The 14,866-nt window shown below is 35.8% G+C and overlaps 2 protein-coding genes across 2 annotated transcripts; one reads left to right on the top strand and one right to left on the bottom strand.

Annotated features, from left to right (window-relative positions):
• Positions 1-3,655: 3,655 nt before the first annotated feature.
• Positions 3,656-5,504, bottom strand: LOC129806432 (NADH dehydrogenase [ubiquinone] flavoprotein 1, mitochondrial-like). The gene is made up of 3 exons (XM_055855022.1): positions 5,365-5,504; positions 4,994-5,230; positions 3,656-4,933 (listed from the first exon to the last, which is right to left on the bottom strand). Exons 1-3 carry the CDS (start codon positions 5,411-5,413, stop codon positions 3,777-3,779), a joined length of 1,443 nt encoding a protein of 480 aa, XP_055710997.1. The 5' UTR covers positions 5,414-5,504; the 3' UTR covers positions 3,656-3,776.
• A 2,940-nt stretch (positions 5,505-8,444) lies between these two features.
• LOC129806423 (X-ray repair cross-complementing protein 5-like) lies at positions 8,445-10,894 on the top strand. The gene is made up of 2 exons (XM_055855006.1): positions 8,445-8,670; positions 8,728-10,894. Exons 1-2 carry the CDS (start codon positions 8,653-8,655, stop codon positions 10,825-10,827), a joined length of 2,118 nt encoding a protein of 705 aa, XP_055710981.1. The 5' UTR covers positions 8,445-8,652; the 3' UTR covers positions 10,828-10,894.
• Positions 10,895-14,866: the final 3,972 nt, after the last annotated feature.

The raw sequence follows: 14,866 nt of genomic DNA, 5'->3' as shown, positions 1-14,866 counted from the left end.
CAATTTGTGTTTGATTTTTTGCGCCCTTCACCAAAGAATCATGCCTTAGAAAAATTTTATTCGTCTGTCATAGAGGTAAAACGCTCAGAGATATTGACTTTTGGATTTCCTTGACCCCACTAAAATTAGTTTAACCAAAATTATTTTTATTTCATTTGGCATTAATTGAAAAACATTTTCCCAAATTTTCATTAAGATCGGTCAAGAATTGTGGCCTATGGAGATTCCTAAAGTCACTTTTTCATAAATTTTCTCGTCATTTTTGGCTTTTTTAACAACGTGTTCATGCACTCTAGTAACAGGCAAGTGTACTTTTCTAAGGAAATTATGCCAGATTTATCCAGAAGACGGATCACCGAATGCAATATGACCATTTAAAATTATGCTCATAAGGATTTACCAGGATTTCGATTCATATAAGGCGTATTACTTGATATAAATTTCAAATTCTTATGACGCTGACACACCGTTTCAATTTAGTAAATTTCAATCGATTGAAATTTCACCTCTTACTCTTTAAGTCGGAGTTTAATAAGGTCCTAGAGAGCGTATTTCTCTACTGCATAACAAGTCTGAATAAGTTTCAATCGGTTATGCCCTAAGCTTCTAAGCTACTAAGCTCGTTCATAGTAAAATCAGTTTCTGACATTAAAAACTGGGCTTAGCATTCCCTGGTATCCACAAAACATAGCTTTTGGGAGGTTAACACGCACAGCTCAATCATAAAACGGTTCAGATTGTGCGTAAAACACGCACAGTTCAGTCATAAAACGGGTAAGATTGTGCATAAAAACACGCAAAGTTCACTCATAAAACGAATACACTGAGTCTCGGCATTATGCACATTTTCGGGATCGAAAAAAACGTGCGAAACGGCATTACGCATAGAGAAAATTCGTATATCCGCAGAGGATTTTTTTCTTTTAATAAGTCGACCGTAGAATGAATTTCGCGCGGAGTAAAAGAGTTCAGATCAAAAAGATTCAAATGTTTAAAAGAAATTTATCAACCAACAATAGTTTTTGGCCAGAGTTCTTCAATTAATTGTTAAAATATTCAAAATTTTCACCTTAATAAAAGAATTTAAAGTTTATTCTGAAAAATAAGTATAGTGTCTTCAAATTTCCCGCGTCACGAAATAGTATACATTAAGCTATATAGGAAAAAAAAACCAAGAACAGATTCTTGATCAGGGGACTCGACTCTACCAAACGTACCATGTGAGATCCGTGTGCCAAAAATTGTGTTGCATAGTGTTATCATTGTATCGAAGTTTTTAATACAGAATTGTGATAAAAAATGAAACATAAGCACACAATGAAGAAAATTCTCTTGTTCTTTGTCAGACAGAAAATAAATTCACACTGCACAAAATAGAAAAACCGTTGATCATTCAAAAAACCTAAATGTCATTTTGTCCCCCAGTCAGCCGGATAACGAAGAGCCGTGTGTAAATCGGTTTTTAAGTTCAATTTTACACTCAGTCCCGGCATTATGCACTTCGGGATTATGCACCTGACGGAATTTTGCACATAAATGAGGTGGAGATCGTACATAGAGTGTAGGCAGGAGGCGAAGTGGTCCATCTGTCCCACTGTTCCAACTCTCCTCGAATGACTATAAGTGTAGGCTAAATCTTGGGTCTGAAGCTCGCATAAAACTGACTAAATTCAATTTACAGTAGACTCTCGCTCAATCGGCTCTTTTTCAATCGGGTGAAAAATTTTGTTGATAATTTTCACATTTAACCCTTTAAGGACGATTGGAGCTAATATTTATTGTCAACGGTACGTGAAGTTTTCAAATGAAATAATTATCTATTTCGTGAATAAAAAGGGTTTTTTTCTGAAGTGTCTGCAAATGTTTCAATAGGAAACCCTAGAAATATGATTTTTTTGGAGAGATATTCATAATGTTTTAGATGGGAAAGTTGAAAAGACTAAGAATAAGAACAAATTCTGCAATCAAGAGCAACTCAACAAGGTTTTGCAAGCCTTTCGTCGCGGTTTCACTTACGCTGTTTGTCTCCAATTAGAAACTTTCCTTGTCTCCATTTGGATTAATATGTTTCCAATAGAAGCATTTTACGCTCGTGTATTTTTCTTGTATTTAAGAAGTTTTCAAATTATATCTAAAGAATTTTCACTAAACAGTAACATTCTAGAAGAGTCAAGGAGCAAATTTATGTAATTCTCTTCAGAAAAAAATGAACTTAATGTCTTGAATCTTCTGTCAAAGTTAAAGCGTCTGGAAATGGTTTTGAATTAGGACATTTACCCTATTATGCATATAAATATTTGATGTTCTACATTGCTGTCTCTCTATATGCACAGTTTGAGTACTTTTTTTCTAACAGTTCTCTCTCTGAATATGCGCAACTTTTTTTGAAATTCCAACCGTTCTTTTCTTTCTTTTAATAAATTATCATTTTTTATTGTTGTAGAATTTCCCTTGTTATTTTAAATATAACATGAGACAGAAAAAATAAAATTAAGAAAATTAAAAACAAGAAAAATTAGTTACCAAGAAAATAATTTTCTTTATTACTTTGTCAAAATGTAAACAAATTCATTTTGAATGCAACTGACACAAAAGCTGTGCATATAGAGAGTGTGCATATAGAGAGACAGCACTGTATATGACTTTTGTCCAATGAAAAGCATCTCGACTGAAGTATAAGTCTTAATTGGAAATTCAACAATTTTTACACAACTTCTGTTTAAAAATTCAACAACTTTGGTTGAAATCGTTGAAATACACAAGGCTTCACACTATAATAGTGTTAAAAATTATGATCAAACTATTTTAGTGTTAATTTTTGATCATGTGACAAAAAATGCCATAAAATTGTGTATTTTTTCACACTATAATAATGTGAAGAACTGTAATCATACTATAATAGTTGTAATTTTTGGAATTTGTCAGTTTTAAATCACGAAACATTGTTGAAAAATTTTTATGATTATAACGGTGAGAAATTTTACACAGATCACAATTAAATAATTAATTTATCCGATTTCACACTATTATAGTGTTAAAATTTTACACATTTTTAAATTAAACAGCATTGTTGAAAATTTTTCAACTATAATAGTGGTAATTTTCAATCACGTGTCAATAAATTAAAAAAATGTTGTGCATTTTTTAAACATTTTTAAATTAAACAACTAAAATATTCGATTTTGCACTATTTTAGTAGTAAAATTTTACAGTTTTTTACTGTGTAGTTCTTCCTATTTTATGATGATTTTTTATAATTGAGCGCTTTTTGTGGAATTTACAAAGGCTTTGATGCCCAAATCTATCGATAAACCTGATGACATTTTGCCCCAAATGCCCAATTGAGAGGGAGTCTACTGTATTGCGATCATTTTCCCCAAAAATTGCAACACTGAGAAGAAAAAAGGGTGCGATTAACTTTTTTTCCTAAGAACTTTCACACTTTTTAGGTGTAAAAATATATCAACATTTTTTAATGTTAATTTTACACCTTTCTAAGGGTAAAATTAACATGAAAAATGGTAACTTTAACCCCTCGTACACGTAAAAAGGGTAATAAACACTAATTTCGGATCAATAATGCAGGGTAAAATTAACATTTCAGGAATATTATTTTAACTTTTTCGGGATTTCTCTCACAATGAAGAGACAACTACACAATAATATTTTATTTTTATTTATTTTGAATTAGAATTTAAATATCTCTCCATTGCATCTACTTACAATTGAATGTGATCCTCAATGGAGAGTTTCTTGCTATGGGACGTCCCCAACAATCACTGCCTCTGTGCCACTTGTTGCCCCTGGAAGCTCTCAATGCGCTTCTCAATGACCGGTCTGAAGTGCCGAATGAGTCCCTGAACCGGCCAAGCTGCTCCATCGGCCAGGGCACAAATTGTATGCCCTTCAATCTGCTTCGAGATCTCCCAGAGCATATCAATTTCTGCCTTCTTGGCATTTCCTGTCACAAAGCGCCCCATGATCTTATTCATCCAGCCCAATCCTTCGCGGCACGGAGTACACTGGCCACAGCTCTCGTGTTTGTAGAATTCACAGAGTCTGTGAATGGCACGGATGATATCCGTGGATTTGTCCATGACAATGACTGCTGCCGTTCCCAGGGACGTTTGAGCCGCTACGAGACCATCAAAGTCCATCATGACGTCAGTGCAGACATTCTGCGGGATGCACGGAGTGGATGAGCCTCCAGGGATGACAGCCAAGAGATTCTCCCAACCTCCACGAACGCCTCCGGCATGCCTCTCAATCAGCTCCTTGAGAGGAATAGACATTTCCTCTTCCACGGTGCAGGGATTGTTCACATGGCCGGAGATATTGAAGAGTTTCGTGCCGGAATTCCGGGTGCGTCCGAAGCTGGCAAACCAGACTCCGCCCCTGCGACAGATACTCGGTGAAACGGCCACTGTTTCGACATTTGTCACGGTCGTTGGGCATCCAAAGACACCAATGTCAGCCGGGAATGGTGGCTTGAGCCTCGGCTTGCCCTGTTTCCCTTCCAGGGACTCAATCAGAGCCGTTTCCTCGCCACAAATGTACGCTCCAGCGCCACGATGCATAAATACATCGAAATCATAGCCAGAGCCACAGGCATTCTTCCCAATCAATCCAGCCTGGTAGGCTTCAGCAATGGCATACTGCATATTGCTGGCTTCATTGTAAAACTCACCCCGAATGTAAATGTAGGCAGCCTGAGCTCCCATTGCACGTCCGGCAATCAGGCAGCCCTCAACAAGTTTATGAGGATCATGGCGCATAATATCACGATCCTTGCACGTTCCAGGCTCTCCCTCGTCAGCATTGACCACGAGATACTTTGGACGACCATCTGAGGGTTTATTCATGAAGGACCACTTGAGCCCCGACGGGAATCCAGCTCCTCCACGACCCCGTAGACCAGACACTTTGATTTCATCTGCCAAAAACAAGACTTTGGCTCAAAAAACAGCTCTAAAAACCAAAAATATGAACTCACTAATAATCCAATCAGCTCCTTTCAGCAGAATCTCCTTGGTCTTGTACCAATCACCGCGTTTGAGAGCCCCTTTGAGCCGCCAATCGTGTCTCCCGTACAAATTCGTAAAAATCCTATCCTGATCAGCCAATGGCCCGAATTTTGTCTTCGTCTGCGGCGGGGGTGCATTGGGTGGTGGTGGAGGTCCAGATGAGTTCCCACGACGCTGGCAATGCACAAAAAGTGGATAAATTGCCGCTGAAATGCGTAAAATAATTATATAATTTTGACATCTGACTGAATCTGCATCCGGAGGAAAACATATGAATTTCCCACAAAGCTCGCTGGGGAAATTGACAGATTTGTGGGTTTAGTCAAAAGAGGAAACTCACCAATTTGTTGCTTTGGAATTGCATGCACTCTGGCCAAAGCAAAAGCCATTTTCGCGATTTATTTTTCAACTAATTTCTTTTCGCCACCTCAATATGGTTGGCTTTGGGACAACTGTCATAAATTCGCCGCACTGCCCAGCCGGCTTATCTACTATGTACAAACTCAGTATTATATACTGAGTGTAATACTTAATACGAAACTAGTATGCCCATACAAAATACATATCGCTCTTTGGAAATACAAAGGGCCAACTCACTTTTTGGCGATTTTGAGGTTTTAATGCACTCAGACAGAGAATTTAATAAAATTTCAGATGATATGAGTAAATAAATTTCGTTATTAGAAAAGTTTTTCAAAATTTTACTCTTTATGATTGCTTGCGCGGTTTTGTTTGAAGTCAAGGGGCACAAAATAGATTTATCGTTCAAATTTTTGTGAAACAAGGGACTAACTCAAGCAAATTGATCCCGTGTCATTCTAATATCATGAAAATTTGTGCATAATTTAGAATGACAAAGAGCTAACTCAAAAAAAAAACATATTTTGAAAGGTAAAAATATGCATGTTTCGATGTTTATAATAATGCTCATACAAATAGAAAAGAATTAAATTGTTTTTATTAACATACTTAATTGATATAATTATTTATACAAAGTTGAATCTTTCACGCTGTCTCCTGAAAAATGGCTCATATTGAGTTGGCCCCTTGTAATTTCCAAGAAGCGATATAGTAGATTTTGTATGAAATGTCCCAAATAGGGTAAAGTAACTCTTTCGCGTCACACTTTTATTCAGCATTTTCCATTGCGTGAAAACTCGGAAAAACCCCGGGTCATATATGACCTTATTGTCCTCAAGGGAAGCGTACATACCATTTTCAAAATCTATATCACGGGCTTTCTAAGAGTTTTTTTTTTGCTTGAAGTTACTAATTTGGCCAAAACCATGGCAAACTGGATTGTCTTGATGAACACTGTACTCCTGGTGTTCAAGGAATCTTCCTGGAAATCCTTTGAACAGTCACTGTCACAATATTTTGAGTGGTATTTGGCAAAAATACACTCATCCACATATTTATTCACACACAATACAATTGCACAATATGAGACGATTGCAGAATACTCTAAAATATTGCAAAATATGTTATAATTCGTAAGATATAAGATGAAATGTCCAGGAGCAAGATGTCCCACCTGCATTTCACAAAGAAAAACAATGTCCCAACTACATTTCGCTATAGGTTTGGAAGCAAAACACTGTTACCCTTGGGGACAATAGGGTCATATATGACCCGGAAAATTCTACGCGCTTTTCTGGAAAATTGAGAGTAGTTTATTATGTCAAAATATGTAATATACAATCTTTGGATATTCTATTTTGTGTTTCTAAAAAATTTTTTGCTGAAAAAGATAAATATAAAAAAATTTGAAAAAGAAAAATCATTTCACAAAGTTCGAAATTAGTAATTTTTGATCTTAAATACTTTCTTTTCCTGAATATATGGAGTCTTGAGAAAATTAGCCAAGAATCTTACATCCTTCTATTATGATGTCGTGCACAAACCGATAGATTTCAATTAATATAAATAGTCAAAAAAAATTGTTTTTTCCCCGGCTCATATATGACCCTAATGACTCGAAAGAGTTATACTCGATACAGGCAAACACTAGCAAGAAATATTCGTGTTATTTGAAAGAGTGTCAAAATGACGTCCTGATGTTGGCTCAAGCCAAAGTGACATACACTGAAAAACATCGGATAAAAATAAAGAAAAAGTGCTTTTTTAAGAAGTAAAAGAAAATTTAAGGTAAATTTTGCCAAGAATCTGGATGTTGTCTTTAATCCGGCAATTCAATAGTCGGTATCTCTTTCGTCCCCTTCGGGACTCTGGGTACCCATGGAAAAAAAGAATTTTTTTGTGTAGTCGAAATTTTCCACCTGATAGCGAAATAGAGCCCGGCTGGTGGATTCCCTTTCCTGTTCGCGGGAATTTCATATTTCCTGCCTCTCGCTCCAAGCAAGGCCTTTTACTGGCGGTATAGTTCTGTTGCTCGCCGTGTGGGGGAGATTGGCTGACAGGCAACATTGTCAGTCAGTCGGTAACATGGCCTGGAAGTGTTCGGATGGGGGCACAGAGCTGGGTCGCTGCCGAGCAATTGGCCGCGATAAGCCTTGGTCTCCATAAGGAATCTTTCAGGGCAAAAGCCCGACTACATTTGGACTACAGTGTTGTCTCTCTGTATGCACAACTTTTGTGTTGGTTGCATTTAAAATCAATTTGTTTACATTTTGACAAAGTAATAAAGAAAATTATTTTCTTGGTAACTAATTTTTCTTGTTTTTAATTTTCTTAATTTTTTTTTTCTGTCTCATATTTTATTTAAAATAACACGGGAAATTGTAGAACAATAAAAAAATGATAATTTATTAAAAGAAAGAAAAAAACCGTTGGGAATTTCAAAAAAAGTTGTGCATATTCAGAGAGAGAACTGTAAAAGAAGTACCCAAACTGTGCATATAGAGAGACAGCACTGTATTTAGAATCGATAAAAATCCGATTCTTCTGGATAATTACAAACTATAAGGATGTCCAAATCTGGGATATTTTTTGCAGGATCCCAATTAACTCCTGAGCTAAGATATTCTTGGTCAAAAATCGAGAATTTTCGATTTTCTGCTTCCTTGCAGATATTGTGACTTTTTTGATATTTCTAAACCAGAATAAGGAAAAACCTTTCGGGGCCAATAAGTATGATAACTAACAATTACAGATTGCATGAATTCGAAAAACAATTCTTTCTTAAATTTTCAAAAAACTTGTTCAAACTTTATTATTATTACTTATGGGTACTCTCGTCCACAAAAATCTAAGATACAACGTATTACTTGAGTATATTATTTAAATTTGTATATCTTTCACGGCTTTCACGTAAATACATAGTATATAAATATTAAGTGTGGAAATTATAGTACTTTCCTCGCATTAATACACTGTATATACTGAGTACGATCTGTGAAGTCAGTACGAATAGCCAGCCGGGTATGGTTGGCTTTGGGACAACTCTCAAAAATTCGCCGCACTGTCGCTGTGGAGGGGCGGGCTGTGTGGATGTCAAAAGACGTCCGGCCCCTACAAAAACTTTAAAGAAGAGAAGAAGAAGAAGCTGTGGAGGGGCGCTTTTCCCCCGCTTTTTGCAATTTCACAACAAACTGCAAATACCCAGAAGTTTTCCTGATTTCCTCTATGATTTTTCAATAATTCCCAAGTTAAAGTGTAAGAATCAGAGATGGGATCTTCAGCTAAGGTAAAATCTATAGAAATCTCGGTGAATCAATTTTTTAATAGCTGGGAAAAATTGCAGGAGGCTACTGTGATTGTGTTTGACTGTGGTTCCAGTACGGCAATGAGATGCGACGATGAGATGTTTTTTGACCTCTCCAAGGCCTGCCTTATGAAAATCCTGCAGAGAAAGATCTTTACAAATCCCCATGACCAGGTTGGGATGATTCTGATGGGTACGGATGACACGAGCAATGATTTGAATGCTGCGGCGCCTGGTAAGTACAGAAATATTAGTAAAGCTATGAATCTGGGTGAGGCTAGCTGGGAGATGGTGGAGCAATTTGAGCAGCATTTGAAGATTCAGAGTGTGGATGCGGATTGGACGGAAGCTATTGAGGTGGCTGTAGATTATCTCGGTAAAGAGACAGAAGGGAAGAAATTTAAGAACTTCCAGATTGTCCTAATGACAACTTTCTGTACCCTTCAATTGCCCAAGGGCAAGATTGAGGAATTGGCTGAGGAGATTCGAAAAGCCAGGGTTGATTTGAGTGTCATTACGAGCAATTTGTACAGCATTTCGGAGGATGAGGTGGCTTTTAGTGAGAGGGAGGGGAAGAGTTCTTCCCAGAAGGCTCATGAAGATGCCATTGTGAAGCTTATTGATGAGATTGATGGAATCTTCTGTACATTCTCCAATGCACTGGCTCAGTTGACGTATTTCCAGCAGAAAAAGACACGAGCAATGCCCTGGCCATGTGAACTGGAGATTGGATCACAGTTGAAGATCAAGACTGCTGCGTATCTTTATACAAAGAGACCAACTTATCTGAAATCCTGGAAGACAGTCGCTGAGTACACGGAGGAAGAGGCTAAAGTCTCTTATCGACATTTAAAAGGCGGAGAAGGGTATCAGCCTGAAATGGAGGATCTAATAAAGGCGTACATGTACGGATCGACAATTGTGCCCTATGACACTGAACTGGACATTGACTTCAAAACTTCCGGAAAGTGCCTGATGTGCCTGGGATTTACGGCTGAAAAGTACATGAGGCAGAAGTTTTTTACAGGATCTGGGACTCATGTTGTCCTTCCGCAGAAAGGATGCCAAGTTTCAGCTGCAATGCTGACTTCCCTGATTGCAGCAATGAAGAATTTGGGAATGGTTATGATTGCCCGGAAGGTCTACAATAAATCCTCCAAACCCAAAATTGTCACATTGATTCCCTCAGAGAAACAGGGAATCCTCTTTCTAACCATGATAGAAGTTCCTTTTGGTGATGGCCTTGTAGATTTTCACTTCAATGCCTTCACAGATAAGAAAACCGAACCATCCCAGGATCAGTATCAAGCCATAGACAATCTAATTGATTCGATGAATTTGATGGAAGCCACAGAAGATGGTCAGGAAGCTTTTTCAGCCAGGAACACCCTAAATCTTCCAGCACAATTTCGTTACAGACTTCTGGCTGCCAGAGCTCTGAATCCATCCCAACCGCTTCCCACTCTCAGTGAAGATCTCCTCGAGCATCTGTCCATTCCCAAGAAAATCCAACCATCTGCCCAAGAAGCAGCAGAAAACGTCAAAAACTCCTTCAAACTCACCCCAAAGCCTCAAAGCCGAAAAGATATGTGGCTAAAAAAGCTTTTCAAACCCCTCGTGGATCCAACTGAAGCCCCAACTGATCAAATCCCAGACAACGATGCAACTTCCGTCCTCAATGTCGTTGAGCAGGACATTGTGGAAGTGGGAACGGTGTCTCCAGCAGAAGATTTTGCCTTCCTAATGCATCGCGGAGACAAATTCTCAACGCTCTGTGCACAGATTCAAAGAGTAATTGCAAATTTGGTCTTCAGTGCCGCCGTTATGCAAAAGGAGAAGATTGTAAAGGCAATTTTTGCCTTCAGGGAGGCCGTAAAGGTCATGCATGCTCCGTACAGCTACAATGAGTGGATTACAGAGTTCAAGGAGCGTTTGGTGGAACGCAAAAGGGGAGAATTCTGGGCAGATGTGGTCGTTCAAGAAGGTCTTGGGCTCATTTCGGCCACAGAGCACTCAGACAGCACGGTCAAGGATGAAGAAGCCAAGAAATTCTATGAAATTGATCCAGATTCAGCTTCTGCCAAGGCAACAGCAGCAGCAGCAAGTACCAATGTTGATGATCTTTTTGATGAAATGTAAATTGTTAAATTGCAAAATTAAAACTATCCAGAATATGCAAATAAATCTCTTTTTTTTAAATACAGCATTTTGTGAATTTTTACTGGGAATTAGGGTAAATGTCCTAATTCAAAACATTAGAAATTACAGAATTACATAAATTTGCTCCTTGACTCTTCCAGAATGTTACTGTTTAGTGAAAATTCTTTAGAAATAATTTGAAAACTTCTTAAATACAAGAAAAATACGCGAGCGTAAAATGCTTCTACTGGAAACATATTAATCCAAATGGAGACAAGGAAAGTTTCTAATTGGAGACAAACAGTTTAAGTGAAACCGCGACGAAAGGCTTCCAAAACCTTGTTGAGTTGCTCTTGAGTGCAGGATTTGTTCTTATTCCTGGTCTTTTCTGCTTTCCCATCTAAAACAATTGGAAAATCTCTCCAAAAATATCATATTTCCAGGGTTTCCTATTGAAGCATTTGCAGAAACTTCAGAGAAACCCTATTGTTCACGAAATAGGTAATTATTTCATTTGAAAACTTCACGTGCCGTTAACAGTAAAGGTTAGCACTTAATTTACATACTTTTTATTATTATTATTATAAATTCACAATAATAGAGTCATCCCTTTTACAATTGTGAAAGAAAAAAAATTTAAAATAATCAATATAACAGAAGAAAAAAATGGCAAAAAACAAACGATCAGTAAAAAATTCTAAATAGGCAGTAAAATATTAAAAATGAGCAGTAAAATATCTAATTATGGTCAGTAAAAAACTTAAATCTTTACAAAAATGGGCCTAATTTACATATTTAACATTTAAAATTGTTCCATATAGAGTGAAAAGCCCTTTATTTTCCCTTTGCCAAAATTTGGACGATAATATCACTGTTTCAAATTTTTTTGTTACTGATCAATTTTATATTTTTACTGCTCATTTATTCAATGCCGAAAAAAATTAACAAAGAATGAATCAAAATACAAAAAAAAGAAAAGTTGAGCTTTAATCTCTCAATGGTTCAGCTTGAAAATGCCGCCGAATAGCATCCGCGCAGTAACTTTAACTAAAATTAACCAGAAATATGACATGAAATGTTAAACAAAACGAATAAACAACAGTCACCTTGTTGCGTTTTTCACTGAAAAACATGGTCGATCTTTTAAAAATTCAATGGTGAAAAGGTACACTTTTAATTTTTCTGAGAAATTAACAAATTAAAATTTGTGAACATGAATCGATTTTCGCTTTATTTGGAGCAAAATTAATTAAATAATGAAACTGAGGTACAGAAAATATATAAATATAATAATTTAGTACTGTAATTATCATGGGAAAAATGACGTTTCCATTTGGAGAAACGAAAAATTTCCATTTAGAGAAGCTTTGAATTAGCTTAATTTACCCTATTTTGTGAATTTTAGTATTGCGGGGAATTACACCAATTAAAAGAATATAGGGGAAATTGGAGCAGTAGTAAACATGGGGTCCGTGAGGTAGTTGTATAGGCTACTTCAAAAATCATTGAAATTACCTGGGCCAATTTTGAAAAAAACCAAAACACATGGTTTTGAAGATGGAGGGGGAGTTATAAAACACTGTAAGTCAATATCCTTTACAGTTTGACCTCTATCCCGGGAACAAACGGTTGGAAATTTCAAAACCTTTCCAATAAATCCAAATTTAACCCTTTAACTCTTTCGCGTCCCACTTTTATTCAGCAGATGAATTCATGTAAAATTGAGTTTTTCCTAATGCTTTATGATCAAATATAATACTTCAGAGAGGAAAAAAAATTCCAATGCGTGAAAACTCGGAAGAACCCCGGGTCATATATATATGACCCTATTGTCCTCAAGGGAAGTGTACATACCATTTTCAAAATCTATATCACGGGCTTTTTAAGAGTTTTTTTTGCTTGAAGTTACTAATTTGGCCAAAACCATGGCAAACTGGATTGTCTTGATGAACACTGTACTCCTGGTGTTCAAGGAATCTTCCTGGAAATCCTTTGAACAGTCACTGTCACAATATTTTGAGTGGTATTTGGCAAAAATACACTCATCCACATATTTATTCACACACAATACAATTGCACAATATGAGACGATTGCAGAATACTCTAAAATATTGCAAAATATGTTATAATTCATCAGATATAAGTTGAATGTACAAGAGAAAGATATTTTGCTCCTGGATTTCACAAAGAAAAACAATGTCCCAAATGTCCCAACTACATTGTTGGCACGAAAACACTTTTATAAACTTTTCCCTTGCCAACAATAGGGTCATATATGACCCGGAAAATTCTACGCGCTTTTCTGGAAAATTGAGAGTAGGTTATTATATCAAGATATGCAATATACAATTTTTGGATATTCTATTTTGTGTTTCTAAAGAACTTTTTGCTGAAAAAAATAAATTAATATAAAAAATTTTGAAAAAGAAAAGTCATTTCACAAAGTTCGAAATTAGTGATTTTTGATCTCAAATATTTTCTTTTCCTGAATATCTGGAGTCTTGAGAAAATTAGCCAAGAATCTTACATCCTTCTATTATGATGTCGTGCACAAACCGATAGATTTCAATTAATGTAAATTGTCAAAAAAAAACTGTTTTTTCCTGGGTCATATATGACCCTAATGACGCGAAAGAGTTAAGTCATCCTGATATACCATCTTCTCGAGAAAAGACCTTAGAAGTTCTAGGTAGACTTCCAGATAATCTATGTGCTGTTTGGAAGCCCTCCGGACACTGAAATTTATTCCATTAGATCACCAGAAGTGTCATTGACTCGAAAAAAATCCCTTTTATCCTTCTAAAAACGGATAAATCTCACATTTTTTATACTTAAGGATTCTAGAATTAGTTTCTTTTTCTTTGTAAAGGAAGAAAAGAATCAAAAACTTACAAGAAACATAAAATTTCCATTTTTCTATCAGTATTCGTTCACCCACTGTCATTTGTTCTCAAAAAAAAACCCTGCAAGTGTCACAAATTTATCACAATTATCACATTTTTTATATTCATTAGACCTCTTGCAACAAAATTAGGCAAGATTTCTACAAGAATAAGAAAAATTCCTAAAAACATTAAAAATTAAATGCAACATCAGCCAGTTTTTTAGTGTTGCCAGATTCGAATACAAAAACGATTTTTTCCTTTAGTGGTGGTTCCTGAACTGTCCAAAATTATGAGCTCTTCCCCTATAGGAGGTATTTTTTAATAAATAAAATAGACTGCAAAATAAATATAACTTACCAAATTTTTATCCAAATTTGCTGAAAAGGAAAAACAAATTAAGCCCAAGCGTATTCTAATGAGCAGCACACAATAACTTTTGTTTGTAAATATGTTTTCGAAATTGTCTATGAGAGTGAGCGAGATGACTACATTTAAATCTCGCTCACTCTCATTGAGATGTCAAAAACATGTTTAATAAACAAAAGTTATTGTGCGTTGTGCATAAAAGTTGCATTATTCCAATCCTGCTATTTTTTTCTTTAATCTTTAATAAAAATAACATTTTGACGAACCTTTTTTCGTTTATTCTCCTTTTTTTAAATTTGACAAAACCTTTTTTTTTGCCTGACAAATAGAAAAATATCGATTGCTGGTGTTTTTTTTTCGACTCTTTATTTTCTCTTTTTCTCACCAAAAAAAAAATTGTTTATTTTCCTCTTTCAAGAAAGTTGCATTTTCTCTCTATTTCACTACTCACAGTATTCGTTTTGCTGCTTTTTTGTCTATAATTTATTTTTTTTCTCGTATTCAGTAAAATGTTAAATAATTACATTTCTTTAATATATAAATAATATTGGCCATTTTGTGCTAAATATACACAAATAAGATACAATTAGAGGAGGGTAAGAGGGTAGAGGGTTGTGGAAGAATAACTTATTTACTGTATTTTTATCTTTATTTCCTTTCTAGTCACATTTTTTTTTTAATTTCTATTTTTTTGTGGGAAATTAACATGATAAAAAATTCAATATTTTCCTTTATTTTGAAGTGCCTACAAATTAAAGTAAAAATTCAAGAATTGAGATTATCCTGGA

Source organism: Phlebotomus papatasi, chromosome 3 (genome assembly GCF_024763615.1).
Source record: "Phlebotomus papatasi isolate M1 chromosome 3, Ppap_2.1, whole genome shotgun sequence".
Classification (NCBI taxonomy): Eukaryota; Metazoa; Arthropoda; class Insecta; order Diptera; family Psychodidae; genus Phlebotomus; species Phlebotomus papatasi.
Note: the sequence above shows the minus strand (reverse complement) of the source record. Positions and strands in the feature narration are given on the sequence as shown.

Coding starts and splice junctions, on each gene's coding strand:
- LOC129806432 (XM_055855022.1), bottom strand. CDS start 5,413: ATGGCTTTTGCTTTGGCCAGAGTGCATGCAATTCCAAAGCAACAAATT. Junction 5,231..5,364: donor AATTCCAAAGCAACAAATTG/GTGAGTTTCCTC, acceptor TACGCATTTCAG/CGGCAATTTATCCACTTTTT. Junction 4,934..4,993: donor AGGAGCTGATTGGATTATTA/GTGAGTTCATAT, acceptor TGTTTTTGGCAG/ATGAAATCAAAGTGTCTGGT.